General features: G+C 35.7%; 1 protein-coding gene across 1 annotated transcript in view; it reads left to right on the top strand.

Annotated features, from left to right (window-relative positions):
* LOC145690265 (tudor domain-containing protein 5-like) overlaps positions 1-17,135 on the top strand; it is a gene marked incomplete in the record, with an annotated part of 128,683 nt that overhangs the window by 91,862 nt on the left and 19,686 nt on the right. Inside the window, 3 exon segments of the mRNA XM_081764994.1 lie at positions 745-879; positions 12,565-13,259; positions 15,617-15,684. Coding sequence (XP_081621120.1) covers positions 745-879; positions 12,565-13,259; positions 15,617-15,684 — 898 coding nt within the window.

The raw sequence follows: 17,135 nt of genomic DNA, 5'->3' as shown, positions 1-17,135 counted from the left end.
TATGCCCTCAAAAATAAATAAATAAAATAATTTGAAAATTATCAGGGGATCTAGAAGGCCATGAGAAAAGCACTAAGTCATCTTCAGCACATCGCCCAATCCAGTGGTGTGGGAGTTCGTGCTTTTTACCTTTACTCAGGCATCCAGGTGTCCTTAAACTGTCGATACATCTCAGAATGCTTTGGTGATCTGGCGATGCAGTTTCAAACTGTCTACATAATGCATGCTGTACGATAAAAATGGATACATTCTTATATCCCAAAACAAAACTGAATGCTTTTTTCATAGAGGCCATTTTGGAAACTAGGCTTTTGCTGCTATCTGTCGTCACGAGCCAAGATCACGAATATGAGAAATCAAACTTTCAGATTATTCATTTCGCAAATGCATTGTGTTAATAGTTTCCGACATATTTCACTTTAAAACCTGATGAATAATTTGTAATCACTATGTATTTACAAACTATTAATAGTTTGCTCAAAGTGTATCCTTTGTCTGCAAACAGAATGTTTAGTCTGCGTTTCAAAGCACGCTTCACCACTGGTAGAATCTTATTTTCTGAGATTCTAACACAGTTACATATCTTTTCACAACCAAAATTTCGAAATTATTCATGTCCATAAGCATTTTATAAATCATGGAAAACTTGTTGAGTACATCGAATTACCTTAGGTTTTGTTACTGTTAATATTTATCATGTTATGTAAATCTAAACGTTGTGTTTTCGTTATTTTTTTCCTGTAGAGAACGTCAACACCAGTGAGAAAGGAAACACCAGTTCAACAGAACAGTGTTGTTGTTAATGGCTTTGGTAGTGCTAATACAAGCGTAAGTGACGCTCTAAGTTTAAGACCACGCACTACCGAGAGTAGTGATGAGGTAAAACAGGTTTCTAGTCAAGTATTCGTCTTTTAAGATAGAAATTGTAAAATAATAAATAGATTTAGAAATCGTAAAATAATAAATAGATTGTACAACCTTTTGCATCAAACTGTAGAAGATAATACAATCTTATTAGAAGTAGTATAATGTCGGATTTTTCCTAAATCACGACATGTTTCAGGAAAGTATTTTGGTATTATTGCTCAAGTAACTCTTTTTAACACAAGTCGCACACGTGCCAACATTATTTACTTTATAGTCCTTTGTTGTGTTTTCCTAATTGAGAAAATGTTTGTGTGAGTTGGAGATTACACAATCAAATGTAATTCTTTACTAATTTCAGAATCTAGTAAAGTTTACCTTTCTGTATTCGTGAATCTCTTTCTCATACAGAAGTTAATTCCCTTGTGCCCACTCCAGCATTCTATCTTCCTCAAAAAGTAAGAACTAAGGACACTCATATACTTGTCGTATGCTCATCTTGCAGTCATACTGACACTTACTTGTACACTCAATCATTCATCGGATTATATTCGAGTCGCGCGACAGGCAGTTTTCATCTTTGTAGAGTCCAACACAGTGACTATCATTATAGAAGTCAATTCTGTCTTTGCCTTGTGCTTACTTACAAAGATCTTACAAGTTGACTTAGGCGAATAAGTCGTTATAAAATGTCTATTAATTTCATTCTTTTAATCACCCCGTAACTGTATATTCTTTATCAGAAATTAACGTAAGTATGTATCACTAAGTTACGAGCTACGCACTTCTATTAGAAACATTAAACTTTTACTTTACAACAATAAGAATAAAAATCAGAGGAACTTATTATATGCTGAATTAATGATTTATGCCCGTTTGACCTTTTCCCGTTTCGTCTTATGCCCTCAAAACATATTTTGACAGAAAACCGATAAGGATGTTATCTAAAGGCGGAACGGGAATCCCCGTTTGGCCTTTTCCCATTTCGCCTTATAACATACAAGGGGATTATCACTCCGTATTTGTAACAAAGAGGGATTTATTTTATTCTTAACTGTAACTTTCTTTCAATTTCAGACAAATCAGACTCAAGTATCTTACAAGAACATAAATTTTATTATCACACCCAAAATAGCATATCAAGTTTCTATGTGGATATAATATGAAACAGCATCAATATATAAAATTACATCAATTTCACTGTTCATAAGTCTAGAATAAGCAAGTATTAAAGTATTAACCACATATGTAGAATTAAATATATAAATAACAACAAAAACAACGTATAATTTAAAAAGTATTCTACTTGATCAAGGTACATTTCTTATCTTATTATCATTTCTTATTTGAGGTACAAATATAAAGGTAATCAAGAAAGTTCTGTCGTTTTTTTCACCCAACGTCTTCGAACATTGATATGTCATCTAAGACGTACTTGAAAAATCAAAAATAGTCCCCATCAGCATCGACGATTTTCTGCCGACATTCTAGAAGGCCATGGATTCCATCGCAGTAGAACTTGGTCGTCCGTGAAGCGAAGAAGGTATCAAGTGCATTTAGCATCTCTACTAAGGATTTGAACTGGAGTCCTCTAAGGTGATTGTCCAAGGAATGGAACAGGTGATAATCGGACGGTGCAATGTCCGAGGAGTATGGTAAATGCAATAGTGTTTCCCATCCAGGGCGTAGAATGGTGGCCCGAGTCATCCTAGCCACGTATAACTTAGCGTTGTAATGTAACAGGAGAACCCCTTTGTGATTCAAAAGTGCTGGCTCCGGAGTTTTGAGTTTTTCTTGAACACGGCTAAACTGCTGACAATACATAGTTGCATTGATGCTCTGACCAGCTGGTAGCAGTTCCTGATGCATAATGCAGCGAGTAGTCCACCAAACACACAGGAGGACCTCTTCTGGTGCACTACTGGTTTCTGCTGTTTTGGAACCGGTTCATGGGATGCTAACCAATGATGACGGCGCCGTGGAGCTTCGTACAGGACCCACTTCTCATCACATGTCAACACCCTGTTCAGAAATGGCTCCTTCCTCAGACGAGATAACAAAGAAACATAGGTGTCTGCTCGCGTTGCTTTCTGGCCCGGAGTCAAATCATGTGTGACCCTCGACCCAATTTGTAGTGCTTCCCAAGTTGATGGAGGTGCTGCCGAATGGTTTCTCCACTCACACTGAATTGTGGTCCCAGTTCATCACATGTCTGGCCACTGTTCGCCTCAATTGCTGCCTGAAGATCTTCATTTTGTACATGTATTGGTCTTCTGGCATTTGGTGTGTCTTCGAGTGTTTCGCCACCGTCCTTAAATTTGTTTAACCACTGTTGAACTGTTCGCGTATCCACGACACCCTCACCAAAGGAACGGCATATCTTCCGGCCCGCTGTAGCGGCGTTTGACCCCAGTTTGAACTCGTACAGCATACACACCCTTATGATGTTCTGTGGTGGTCCCATGTTCACTCTTATTCTTACGCAAGTTCACGGTGTAATTGAACTGCCACAAGTAGGTAGTATGTTGGATATTCCCTCACCAACAACTTACCTTCACCTTATCTCCACTCGCATTCAACTCACGGTATGAGGACCAGTTGAACAGAGACCTTCATAAAAAGCGACAGAAGTTTCTTGATTACCTTTATACATCGCTGCAAGAGCAATTGCTTCAGTGTGTATTGTGCAGTATGTTTGTAAAAAATGAAATGACATTTTTGAGTTTTACGTCCCACGGTGTTATGCCGGCTAGGTTAAAGGAGACGGTGATAATGAGAAATCAATGAAATGGTGGAGTGAAGAAAGTGGGAGGAAACGGGAGAACCCCGAGGAAACACACGCACACGGTGTTTGTCCACCACAAAGTTCACTTGGCGGGAGCAGGGTTTGAACCCGTGACCTCATGCACCAGAGACGCAGGTAGTCCGTCAAAACAGTAGTAGAAGTATTATTCTTATGTTCATTTTTGTATATTTGTTCAGCTAACATTTTATTAAAAGTCTTTGCTAAACTATTTGCCAACATAGTTATAACATAACCATACCTCTCACTCGCTTTGAATTAAGGTTTAATTAAACTTTTTTTTATAAACAGTGACACAAATAATACATTACTCTGAATACTTACTTTGATTATACGATGTTTTATTCGTGCAAACGTGAATATTACTAGCCTTAAAAATGTTTTGCTTAATGACACTAAGTTTCCCTGTCATAATCTGAAAATTTCTTTCTCTGGTGTAAGGCGAAACGGGAAGACACCGAATTAACAAGCCTTATTTTTCCATCACAATCTCGCAAAAGGCAATTTCTATCCCGTTTACGTAACCGTTAGGCGGAGGTCAGTAATCTATTAGAGCAGGAGTAAGGTGATCATTTCTTTTTCTCAGGGTTCTAAAAGGTATTCTGAACTGAATTATAGACCTGAAGTGAGGTACAACAGTGACATGTCTTGAAATTGTGTGTGTGTTTACCGAAGCTTATATAGGATAAAATATTTACAGTGTAAACAAAAATATTTCTTGAAAACCTACATATTATATTTTATCACGCACGTATAAATACCATCTTCGCAATAATCATGTGTATATTATAACTTGTAAGTTAAGCATTTTACCTGAAGCTACGAAGGCCGAACTCAAAAAGTAAATTCCAAAGGGAATACATCTTATTGATGTATTTAAAAAAAGAAAGAAAAATGTAATTTTATACAGTGTAAATTTGAGAGATATTTTGTAGGATTCCTTTCTCAACATCTTCCCTGGATAGGCCTTAGGTACTCTAAACCCTTTTTTCTTCCATCTACTGAATAAAATACCAGAATTGACCTTATGTTTTGAACAAGCACGCAGATGCAGAAAGACTTTGCATTGAAATTTGAAGATACTAATAAAAGGGGATATAAAATCACAGTACATAATCAACACAAGGTTACAATCGCAAATTGTTCTGTACTTTTTTTATATATAATATATAATATTCTTCTTAGTCTAGTGGCTAAATTACGTACTGGTGGTTCATCAGGTCCCAGATCGAATAGACTATATTGGTCAGACCCGACTTTAAACGTAGGTCTCGTCTTATATACCTTCGTTGCTGATATAGGACGTAAATACGAATCAATTATTTGTTTCGTTTCGCCCCACTGTACCTCATCTACTCTATTTTAGAGGGTAATATCCAAAAATGGACCAAAGTAGCGAGGGCGCCGATTTCTCTATAAATGGGGGGGGGGGTCATTCAGATGGTGAAGGTATATATATGAAGATTTTAAGACAAATTGTACTCAAATTATGCCAAATATTGTATATTTCTAAATACAACGGGGCCCGTGCCCCCAGGATCGGCGCCCTTGCAAAGTAGTATCAAAACAACATATGGGAAACGTAAAACATTTCAATTTAAATATTCTTTCCCGTAAATTTTTGGAAACAGATACTGGAAAATTTAACTACTGAATATGATAAAATATACTAAATACAATTAATTTTGTGTTGAGGAAGCAATAGAAGCAATAGAAGAATAATTTTGTGTTGCGTTGACGCAAACCGTTACGAAATGAGACCCCAAATGTTTTCCAAGAGACTACTAAAAGCACTTCCCCTTCTGCAAAATGAAAGCTTTTCCGTCTTTGCGATTGAGCAGAAAGCTTGCAGGATTTCTGAGACACTTAGCGGTCAACTCGCTTGCTATGTGGGTTGTGTTGTATCTCCTCAACGCTCTTCCGCCCCTCGTGCTTTGATACGTATAGAATAGTTGCTCGCTCGGTTGTCGCGATATACTTGAATGATTTTTTATTTTTATCCGCTAGAAGGTGCTGGTGCTTTCTGACTTACTAAAGCACAGAGAACATCGTGTAAGCAAGAGGGATAATTTTAAGTTACATTTTGAGAAAGATCCATAATAAATTGTACTTTGTTTGTTTACCGGTGGTAAACGCAGTAACACAAAGAAGTCACCACTCGTATACAAGAATAGAGTAATTATAGCTTCATTGCCGTATATTTACTTAGACATATCAATGAATATTTACCTTCCTGTATTATTTGGAAGCCTGGCCCTAGATAGAAGTTGTATCAGAAAAAAAAAAAAAAAACGGTACAAAATCGTCTCATGTGGTGGTTTGCTGGAAAGAAAATACTTAAGTCACTGGAAAATATACAGAAGAAAATGTATTGCCGAATTGCTGTGCTTGCTAGAAGACCTCGAATTAATTTTTCTTTTTTAAATATGGGAAATGTTACAGAAATATTTTGTTCATGCTCTTTCCCGAAATTTTAGCTCGATCATCATGCAGTGATTCTTTCTAGCTTCACTCATTCAAAAACTATCTCCTCAGAGAAAATACTGTGAGTGCCTTTGAACATAATTGTAACGTTCACTATTTTGGATTACCGTTCATTTCTTTCTTCTTCCTGCTACATTTATTGCCCACAGTTCGAATAATAAGATAAGACACCACAATCGAACACTTTAATTTATACACTTAATTGCAAGAATTCGCGATTGCTTAACTTTGAAATTAGATACATCAAATACACATCACAACTACCTTTTATTCTCAAATCTCCATGAATATCTTTCAGTCGTCATAACAATACGAAACAAGCAACTATATTTGGTTACTGTACTACTAGTACATGATTATCTACCTATCTCAACATATATATTCTACATTTTTTCTTCTTCTTCACAACAGATTGTGCACTTGTAAGCACTGTTGCCCAAAATAGCTACAATTAGAAATGGAAGTAATTCACAGATATCAGATATACAATATCGTTGTATAATGATCTGAGTAATGTAATAATTTTCCGGGCTCGTGTTTCCTTGTTGTACAGGGTTTGTTTAGTACTTTTTTTTTATTTTGTTGGAAATAAATTTCATTGAAAAATATAGACAACGTTCTCTATTTTAAGAATTATAGTTTATTGTTGTAAATTTGCTCTGGATAAATTCTAGAAAGTTCTCCAGATGACCTGGAAATGTTTTGGAAAAAAATTACGTTTTTGCATACGAACACTGTTCTGGAAACGTGAAAGTATAAGGAGTGATTTGCACTCATAACTGTAGCATCCACGTCATCATTGGGAAAGCTTCATGATGGCATACTGAAATCAGTCCTTCGGTGTAGTGTGACGACTACTAATAGTGTCTTTTTAAGACGTCTATGTTGGCTAATTTCTTTTGAGCTTAATAAATTCTACTGCATAGAAAGAATCACAATGCGTTAGCATTTTACAAATATTCGAAACTGTTAAAAATAGTTTTTCATATTTCAAAATACGGCAGTCCCAGGTTGGGCTTTATAGAAGTTCATTTTCATGTGAATACATTACAATATCAGAGATTTAGTGGTAGCATAATTACTGTATTAGTGAAAATGCCTTCAGAAGTTGTCATATATTTCTAGACTTCATTTGCTACACAAGAGGTGCCACGATATTATGTATACTGTCTTACTACGAAATGCCCTAACTAAGTGATTTTGCTCTTAATGAGCATTTGTTTTAATAATGTGGTTATTTTTCGTTTTCAGACATGCAGAAATGCTGGGCGGTGGTAATTCACTCAGGTTTGAATGTGTTAAGAGCGTCTTTATTTTGTGGAAAAGAAAAAAAAAACGTCATCCAAAGATATGAATGAGAGAAATTAGGGGGGAACCACATTGTTTACTTCACCTGTGATAGACATCTTCCCGGTAACGTGGGGCACCCGGGTTAGATTCCCGGTGGGAACTCATGCTTCGGCACCTTAATGCGCTCTCACTGGCAAGCGGATTGGGACCAGGCACTTGAGAATAACTTACACGCAGTTAAGCCACTTCTAGGAGAGTGGCGTACGTCTTCGTGCTACCGTCGTCGAAATGAAGTGCTCCTGGCGCGTTTGTGTATCGGACACTCTCATCTGACGCATGGCTACTTGCTGCGGAGATTGAATTGTCCGTGTTGTGAGGAGTGTATAGCCCCCCTGAGTATTCAGCACATTCTTGTTGAATATCCTGAATACTCAGATCTCAGAAAACGTTACGGATTGCCTTCTATTCTTAACCGTGCATTGGGGGATTCAAGTGATACGGTTAGCCGAGTACTTGAGTTCGTTAATGATTCTGGGGTTGCTCACGTTCTCTGAGCTCTTTTGGTCTGTTGTCGCTGTTTTATTGCTGCTCAATTTTTATATTTATCTTAGCTTTTATTGTTTTTCTATATATTGTTATATATTTTATTTTATTTATTCTTTTATTTTGTATTTTCCTTTTCTTCTTTCCTTTAGCAGCGCTTTTCTTTATTGACCTCTATTCGTTTTAGCCTGTTTCTCTTTTAATCTTTTAGTCCTGAGCAACCGAGTTCATCGTGACGGGGACATATAGCCTTGATGCTGACGTCCTCATTAATCCCCCTATTCATTCATTCATTCATATAGTTCGGATTTCACGTTAGTCTCTAGGTTCACGTCTCATAAAGCCTCAGGTCTGAAAGGGACGCTTAACTCCAATTCAATCAACCAACACTTTCCTTATTTTCCTTATGTTGTATGACCCATGCTCTATTTTCTTTATTGTTGTCTCCAGGGAAATTATATTGAAGTCGTCCAGTCTTTTTCTCATATTTATATTTATCTATATATCTATGCATATACAAGGCTTATTTAATAAATAATGGAAAAAGTTGTATAAAACATCTCAAATACGACTGCGATTGCTATGTTCAGCTTGGTCTCGTTCTTGTAGCTCAAATTAACGAAAGTAAAATTAAGATGTAGCGGATTTAGAACTCACAAGCCATCCCAGGATTTTTGTATACTTAAACTTGTAGAGCAGAGGTAATTAGTTCGGATCCTCGGCTGCTTTGTAAATGAAACAGAGCACGTTTAAATTGGAAACAGATTGTGATGTTAAAATTGAAGAATGGTTGAAGAGCAAGGGATGAATTTAGGATATGTAAAAATTTACACAGCACTTGCCTGGTACTTTCGTGATTCTCCAACGATGTCTCTGGGTATACAGGGTGGTCCGGAAGTGTCGTACCCCCTTTAATTTCAACAGTATAGTGTTAGTTATGGTAGAATGTCTACACAGTTATCTTGAAGTCTTAAAGAGTCATAAACATCGGTATTATCACTATCCATTCCGTAACACAGCTGAATTCTGCGCCAGGTTCTCGCAGATGTTTTGCAGAGATACTCCGTAGTCACGAGGGTGAAGATGTGTTCCACAATTGCTCGTAACTCCTGCGTGTCGAGTGTTTCTTACTTGTTGCTTTATGAAACCCCAACATGAAGAGCATTGTCTGGTGTCGTCAGATTGGGACTTCTTGGAGGCCAGGCAAATGGAGCTAGTGAAGATGCACAACCTCTTCCAAAACACCAATTAGGGGTTCGCCCACTTCCGGACCACGCTGTAGTTGTCCTTCTTCGGATACATGGTGTTCAGGCGATGGGCGGCCAGACGACTTGAAATGAAGCTCGGCGCAGGCGTAACGAAAATCAACTTACTTAATCGGCGGCGATGAACAATCTGATGAGCGGATGTTCTTCTGACAACTGCATTAATGTTGTTATTAACACAAGAAGGCGTAAATGTTGGTATTAACCTTAATGAACGTGGGTAATATTCGGATTTTAAAACCAAGAGTCGCGGCTATATCTCTTACATCCTCGTCGTAGGTTAACTCGTCCGGAACTCTGTTTTCAGTCTCCTCTCCTAGTTTTGTTAGAAGGCTTCAGTTATTGAAATCGCCAATTCAATGCAATCTCCACATGAATTATGAAAATGCAGAGTGTGTAGATTTACGTCAAATAAGGTGATTGTTGGAATGTGGATAAAGGAACAATGTGCGTGTTTATTGATTAAGAAATACATAAAACGAAATGAGTCAATATAAACCAGTTGAGAATGCTCCATGAGCATTGCCAGAACGAACTTAAAAGAATAAAGAGATGGAGCGGGCAGGAAAACTGTCATTGTTCCTAGATGTAAAAGTAAATCTTTTTATCCGCACCTTCTTCTTCTCTCGCGAAAATTAGCAAAATATTATCTCTCTATGACTTACAGTTCTCGAGATATGGCTGCTTAAATATCTAGAAATTTGAACTTTTTTGGCCAATATCTGGGGAACGGTGGCCAGTTGGCCAGCAGACAGTTAATCAGTGGGCACTGGTTACTATTTGGTATTAAAATGTTCACCATCCTCTTAGGTATTGATCAACGCCAATATGATATCTCTACAACTTATGATCCCCAAGCTATGGCTCGTTAAATGTGTAGAAATTGGCCATTTTGGGGCCAATATCACGGGAACTGTAAGTCATAGAGAGATGATATTGGTGTTAATCATTACCTAAGAGGATGATAAAAATTTTGGTACCAATATTAGTTGGTGGATAAACCAATGGCCAGTTTGACAGTGGCCACCGGTTACTATTTGGTACCAAAATATTTTTCATCCTCTTAGGTATTTATCAACATCAGTATCATATCTCTACAACTTGTGGTTCCCGAACTATGGCTCATTAAATATCAAGAAATTGGCCATTTTTTAAGCCAATATCACGAGAACTGTAAGTCATAGAGAAATGATATTGATGTTAATCAATACCTAAGAGGAAGGTAAACAATTTGGTACCGATATTAATTAGTGGGCACTGGCCAACTGGTCATTGGCCAAACCAGTGGCCAGTTGGACAGTGGTCACTGGTTACTATTTGATACCAAATATTTACCATCCTCTTAAGTATTGATCAACGTCAATATCATCTCTCTACAGCTTATGGTTCCCGAGTTATGGCTCCTTAAATATCTAGAAATTGGCCATTTTTGCCTAATATCACGGGAATGGTAAGTCATAGAAAGACGATATTGGTGTTAATCAATCCCTAATAGAATGTTACACATTTTCCTATCAATATTAATTGATGGTAACTGGCCAAACCAGTGGTCAGTTGGACAGTGGCCACCGGTTACTATTTAGTACCAAAAAGTTCACCATCTTCTTAAATATTGATCAACATCAATATCATCTGTACAACTTATGGTTCCTGAGCTATAGCTCCCTAAATAGGTAGAAATTGGCCATTTTTTGACCAATATCACGGGAACGGTAAGTCATAGAGAGATGATATTGGTGTTAGTCAATACCTAAGAGGAAGGTAAACATATTGGTACTGATATTAATTGGTGGCCACTGGGCAACTGGCTATTAGCCAAACCAGTGGCCAGTTGGACAGTAGCCATCGGTTACTATTTGGTACCAAACCATCTTCTTAGGTATTGATCGACATCAATATCATCTCTCTACAACTTATGGTTCCCGAGCTATGGCTTCTTAAATATCTGGTTTTGGCCAATATCTCGGGAACGGTAAGAGTGACGCGAAAAATTTAATCACTTTCTCTGATAGTTTTTGAAGCTCTATCAAATGCACGGTTCAAAATTGAAAAAATCGCAAATAACAGACAGGCGGACAGACACACAGACATAGAGAATTCAGTAACGAACATTTTAAGTTCGTTGAATATAGAAATTCTTTATGTCTGAGTATGTGACTGAACTGTTAGTTGCGCTGAAAGGAAATAGAAATTAAAATATAATTTTAACATAGGTCTGATAATGAGAATTCATTGTCCATGATTTCAAATAATGTGTGTCATTTTCGCAGCATTTTAATCCAATATATTATGTCCAAAATTTATTATTATTATTATTATTATTATTATTATTATTATTATTATTATTATTATTATTATTATTATTATTATTATTATTATTATTATTATACACAATTATCGTGTTGGTCATGATATTTTCACAGTCATATGTTGTCATATTGACCTTCAAACAAATGTCATATTGACAAGAAATTGTGTGCTTCATATTTTTAAATTCATTTTGAACTGTTCTAAGCTGATGATGGAAACCGTGATTTCCGAAAGCGCTACTTAAAATAATACTTTGATTTGCGATGAGTACTAGCTTTTTACATATATATTTTTCTAAACAAAAATTACTTTTTACCAGGAATTAGTTAAAAGCACTAACACGAAACTCAAATAATAATAATGATAATTATTATTATAATTATAATAATATAGTAGTGTTGCTGACGCTTTCCCTAACGCTTGATTAGGAAGTAGAGCAAGGAGGAAGAACAATATTAAACTGAAGAACGTCATGTTGTCCGATGTTACATTAACGTCCAAATTGTGCGAATTGGTGTATTCAAGTTAAGTAATGTTGTAGTTAATTGCAGTTAAGTTGTGTAATTGAATAAATGAGGGAACCTTACATAGAAAAGCGTATAAAATTACTGCATAGAATATATGCGATATTACAAAAAGTATCACCTTTTGTTGCATTTCTTATTATTTTTAAAAAAACTGAATACAGAGCAGAGAAAAAAAATACAAAATGTACTAATCTTCAATTTTGTTGATTCTAACTATTTTTGAGTTGTTAACTGAGGTTTAATATCCCCATTGAGGATCGATTGCTGAACTCTTGCACGGAAACGCCCACATTTACTACTTGGCACAGAAATTTTGCTAATGACCAATAAGCTACATAGGACAATGCTTAATTTTCACCGCAGTCCATATTAAATTCTTGTTTTCTTGTATAATCTTGAAATAATCTTGTGACCTAATTAATATCTCAGCAAAAGCGAGCAGTTAACTTTATCGTGAACTTTTGTTTATTTATTTCAGGAGAGAAGTACCACAATAACAGTTGAAGAAGCATCTCAGGTCTCACGTCATTCTTCTCAGTCCAAAAGTAGTAGTAGTAATCTATCTAGTATATCTTCAGCAGCCAGGTCTTTGCCGAGATCATCCCATCAGTCTAGTCATGAACCTCTAACTACACATGCACCATCTTCTCATGTACCTGCTCAAAACACACAGCCTGTTACAAGTACGTGTGCTTCAAATGTGGGAAATGCTTCGTTTGTAACCCAGAAGCCCAGCTCTTCGCACAACGTTGAAACAGTTCCAGTTCCAATAAACAATCTCTCAAATGCAAGTAGACCTGTTCCAGCCAATGTACTTGCACCACCGGTGTCTTTGTTACCTTCAACATCATTTATCAATGCATTGCGAAATCAGTTTGTAATGGCAGAGATAAAGAAGAAAGAACTTGAGAGAGATCAGTATGAACTTCAACAGTATTTAATAGCAAACACACTGATGAACTCTATGACAGCATTACCACCATTAGTAGCTTTCCCACAAACTGTTCCATATGTTCCAAACTGTTCACCATCTGGATTTGCAGCTGCACCAGCTGCTTCGTCAAGCGTCAGAATTGTTAATTTGCCAACGGCAGCCGCGTCAACGGAGGTCAATAATACAGCGCAGGTGGTTGATGATGATCGTAAGGAATCCCAGGAGAACAATATTTACAGGTATATATATGTTGCTTCAGACTCTTTCGTATACTCCATTTCTATGTATCTTTTTCTGCTTTTGGTACAAATAGAAGTCCTATCTGCTGCGCTTCCACCACAAATAGTATTACGATCATGTTCTCGGTATGAATGAACTATTGTGTGTGAAATTGCAGTATTGTATTTGGTACTCCTTGTAAGTTATTGCTGTATATTGCTTATGGGAGCATAGTAGACAGGACTTGTAGTCTTAAAAATGACTTACCTACGCATCAGGCGTCAATATGTCTGAATACTGTATTTTTTCTTGGAACATTGCGATTTTGTTGTCTAATCTGAAATTGTCACATGTTACAGTATGTGATTATTTATGTCTAATTTCTGTACGTCTGTTTAGCTTTTTAAATATGTTAAATGCAAGATGATCCAGCGATAGAGTACTGCATTTCTAGTGGATTTATGTAATGATTAGATGTCAGTCAGTTCGGGCCGTGCACAAAGGAATAGGTGATATCACTCAAATGTTGAGAAGTTTGTCTGAGAGGAATATCTATTGTATTAAAGTAGTCTGAAGAATGAATAAATATAGGAAGTTCTGGTTGGTAGATTTTTAGCAGTGAAATAACATCATCCATCAATAATCAATCTATGAAAATGAAAAGAATCTTGTTTGCGATCCTATCACGGCAAAACGATTGACCTGTTTGAACTGAATTTTTGTTATCACCTACTTCGGGGGGACTGGATTTTAATGAAAATGCATTTGTTAAGAAGGGAGAGGGGAATCAAAATTTATGCAAAAAGGAAAAAAAAAAAATCTTGTCAAGTTAGGAAGATTAAACTTTGTATATAAAGTCTTCATTAAAAATAAGCCAACACATGTCCCAGCGTTTTTGAGTATTCCCGTTTGAAGGGGAGAAAGAATGCACTTTCTATACTTTCTTTCTTCAAATTGAAAGCGATCTTGCCGGTTGTTTGTGATCGCATCACGGGGAAACGGTTCAACAGTTCGGAACTAACTCTGGAACATACTTTAGCCCCTATCTCAAACTGGAATTTTAACATGCTGCTTTGAGTAAAGGGCGTATGCTAAGTGGGGTAGGGCTTCAAAATTTCTGCAAAAAACAGAGTATCTAATGAGATTTTGTCATTAAACTTTCATTGCAATGTGAATCCTAAGGGGGTTCAAGTATTTTTTTGTAAACCTATTGTTCCTATGTGAAGAGCCGGAATTTAAGGAGCTTGTAATATTACAGGGTGTAATAAGATATTTCAAGCTTAATAAAATATACGTTAGTTTACGAAATGTAGAATAGTTAAAATATTGATGTAATAAGAGGAGCAGCATTTTCCAGAGAATTGAAAAGGAAGGTACACTCATGTCCAAAATTATTGTCGCATGTCTGTAAGTGTGTTGTTGTAGGAATATAATTTGATAACGAATTAGCACGGTATTTCTTATAATGTTAGTATGTGTATAATCGGTAAAGACATGTATGTGGCAAATTTCATGTCAAAAGAGCTGCAAATAAGAACAATAAAACAAAAATAAAACTTTCTTGTCCATTTAGCAACATTTTGTTCTATTCATTCTAATTTACGTATTTACAATTCATTTTCTATGAAATTTACCACAAATATACATTTTCCAATTATACACACAGTATCAGTATTAAAAACACCCTGCAAAATTATTCTCAAATTATATTCTTACAAGAAGACAGGTATAGATATGCGACAATCATTTTGGACATGAGTGTACATTGTGTTTTTCTTACAGAACTTACTTTTTGCATAATTGTGAATAGTCTTTTAAAAGCGTCAAGATAAGTTATATAAACTTTATCGTATTTCGATTTTTCTATAAATAAAAGTAGTTTTGCCATTTTAGAAATAAACTTAGACATATGGATAGGGATCACTTAATTCAAATTAGTTTTTTTAACATCTCTCTGAATGTTTGTGAAGAAGTTTTCATAGATAAAGTGTAATAAAATACTTCCTGAAAGCTATTTTGTTTCTTTGAAAATGATATTCTACCGATAAATCTTCTATTAATATTTGCAATATTGATATTGGAAGGTCACGTAGAAAATAGTGCATTATTATTATTATTAATATTATTGTCCACCAACCAACATGCTGTTACACAATACTAATGCTCAAATCTAAATATGAGTACAACCTTTATCCTTTTTTGAAATAAATGACTTGAAACAAAAAAATTTTTTACTTGCATTTAAGTTGTCATAATAGTTTTAAATCGGTAAAGTACTCAAGGTAACCGTACATATAATAATATACTTTTTTGTGTGTGTATTTGTACACTGACATTCCTTCGTTTTGATTAACAAATGGGATTATATTATTTCTAGGAGCGATGATGAGGAAGAGGAAGAAGATAATGAAGGAACGAGTACAAGAAAATATATACGGAATATTCGTAAGTATTTTACAGTGATGTTCGCCCTTCTATTTTACATTTGTCTTTTACCTATTTTAATCTTGTAAGTTTCAGACCTGATACTCGAAGGCCATTAAGCTGATATTATAGTACAGAAACAATCGAATTTACACTCGACGTTTTGTAGCTCAGCGAGCGTGTGAAATGAATAAAAAGAAATTAAAAAGTAATAGTAAAAACATATATCTTAGGTTCGATTATTAAAATAATGATTCGAACTTAAGAAGCCATTAGCTCTACTATTTCCGTTTTGTATACGTCATCTTTTACCTTGTACTGAGTTAGTACATCCTGTCATGCCTGCACCATCTTCGAATTTTCCAAATAAATTCAGAAGTGAGTTCTAACTTCTGTTCAGCTAGCTTGTGTCCAGATTCTTTTTTTTTTTTCTATTTTTTTTTTATTATTTTTTAATTTTTATTTTTTTTAAGAGGGGTAAAAGACCTTCATTACATCCCTTTAAATATATTAGATTTTTGTTATACTAGTTTCTGTTTATGCAAGTAATTGTTTCAAATGCTGGGACAACCCTGAGGTAGAGAGTTCACTTATAATATCCCTACTGTGCTTCTTAATTCTGATGGAAATATTCCTTTTATTATTCACAATATAATATTTGTTACATGAACAGAAAAACTTCATAAATACAGTTATTATTACTAACTTTTATAATTGTTCAAATGCTTTCTCATGTTCATGCTTTACTGATTTTTCTCAAATATTCTAAATGATTATTAGCGTTAAAACGTTTGGAAAACATATCCATTTCTGGTCAATGTTTTGTCTGTTTTGTAAAGTGGCAAAAGTTCCCTCGATCTTATCAAAGAAATTATTCAAAATATAAATACACATATTTTCCCCTCTTGTAAACATAAATTTGAATGACCCGTGGAAAAATGTTTTCAGTATATTTTGAAAACCCATTCTTGTGTTCACTTTTTAGTGTGATAATGTCAAGTTGATTTTAACGTATAATAGGGGGCGCAGTGGCTCAGTGGTAGAGCGTTCACCTCTGGTGCTTGGGGTCCCGGGTTCGATCCCAGCCTCCGCCAAGTGAACTTTATGGTGGACAAATGCCGTGCTCGTGGGTTTTCTCTGGGTTCTCCCGTTTCCTCCCACTTTCTTCATTCCACCATTTCACTCATCTCTCATCACCGTCTCCTTTAGCCTAACCGGCATAACCGTGGGACGTAAAACAAAGATTTCATTTCATTTTTTTAACGTATAATTATCTTTCTCACCTCAAAACAGTGCTCTTATCACAAAGGAATGTAAAATAAAATTGTCGGCGTAAACTACACTTTATATAATCCATTTAAAAAGTGATCAGCAACATAACTGTTAACTGATTGGTCTCAGTGAACGATTATTCGTATGACAGAAACTTGATGGAATGGGCATGATGATTTAATGGTAAAGCGAAGGGGTTG

The sequence above is a fragment of the Thermobia domestica genome, chromosome 7 (assembly GCF_964235325.1).
Source record: "Thermobia domestica chromosome 7, izTheDome1.hap1.1, whole genome shotgun sequence".
In the NCBI taxonomy this organism is placed as follows: domain Eukaryota; kingdom Metazoa; phylum Arthropoda; class Insecta; order Zygentoma; family Lepismatidae; genus Thermobia; species Thermobia domestica.
The sequence above is the reverse complement of the archived record's forward strand: the minus strand, read 5'-3'. Positions and strand labels throughout refer to the sequence as shown.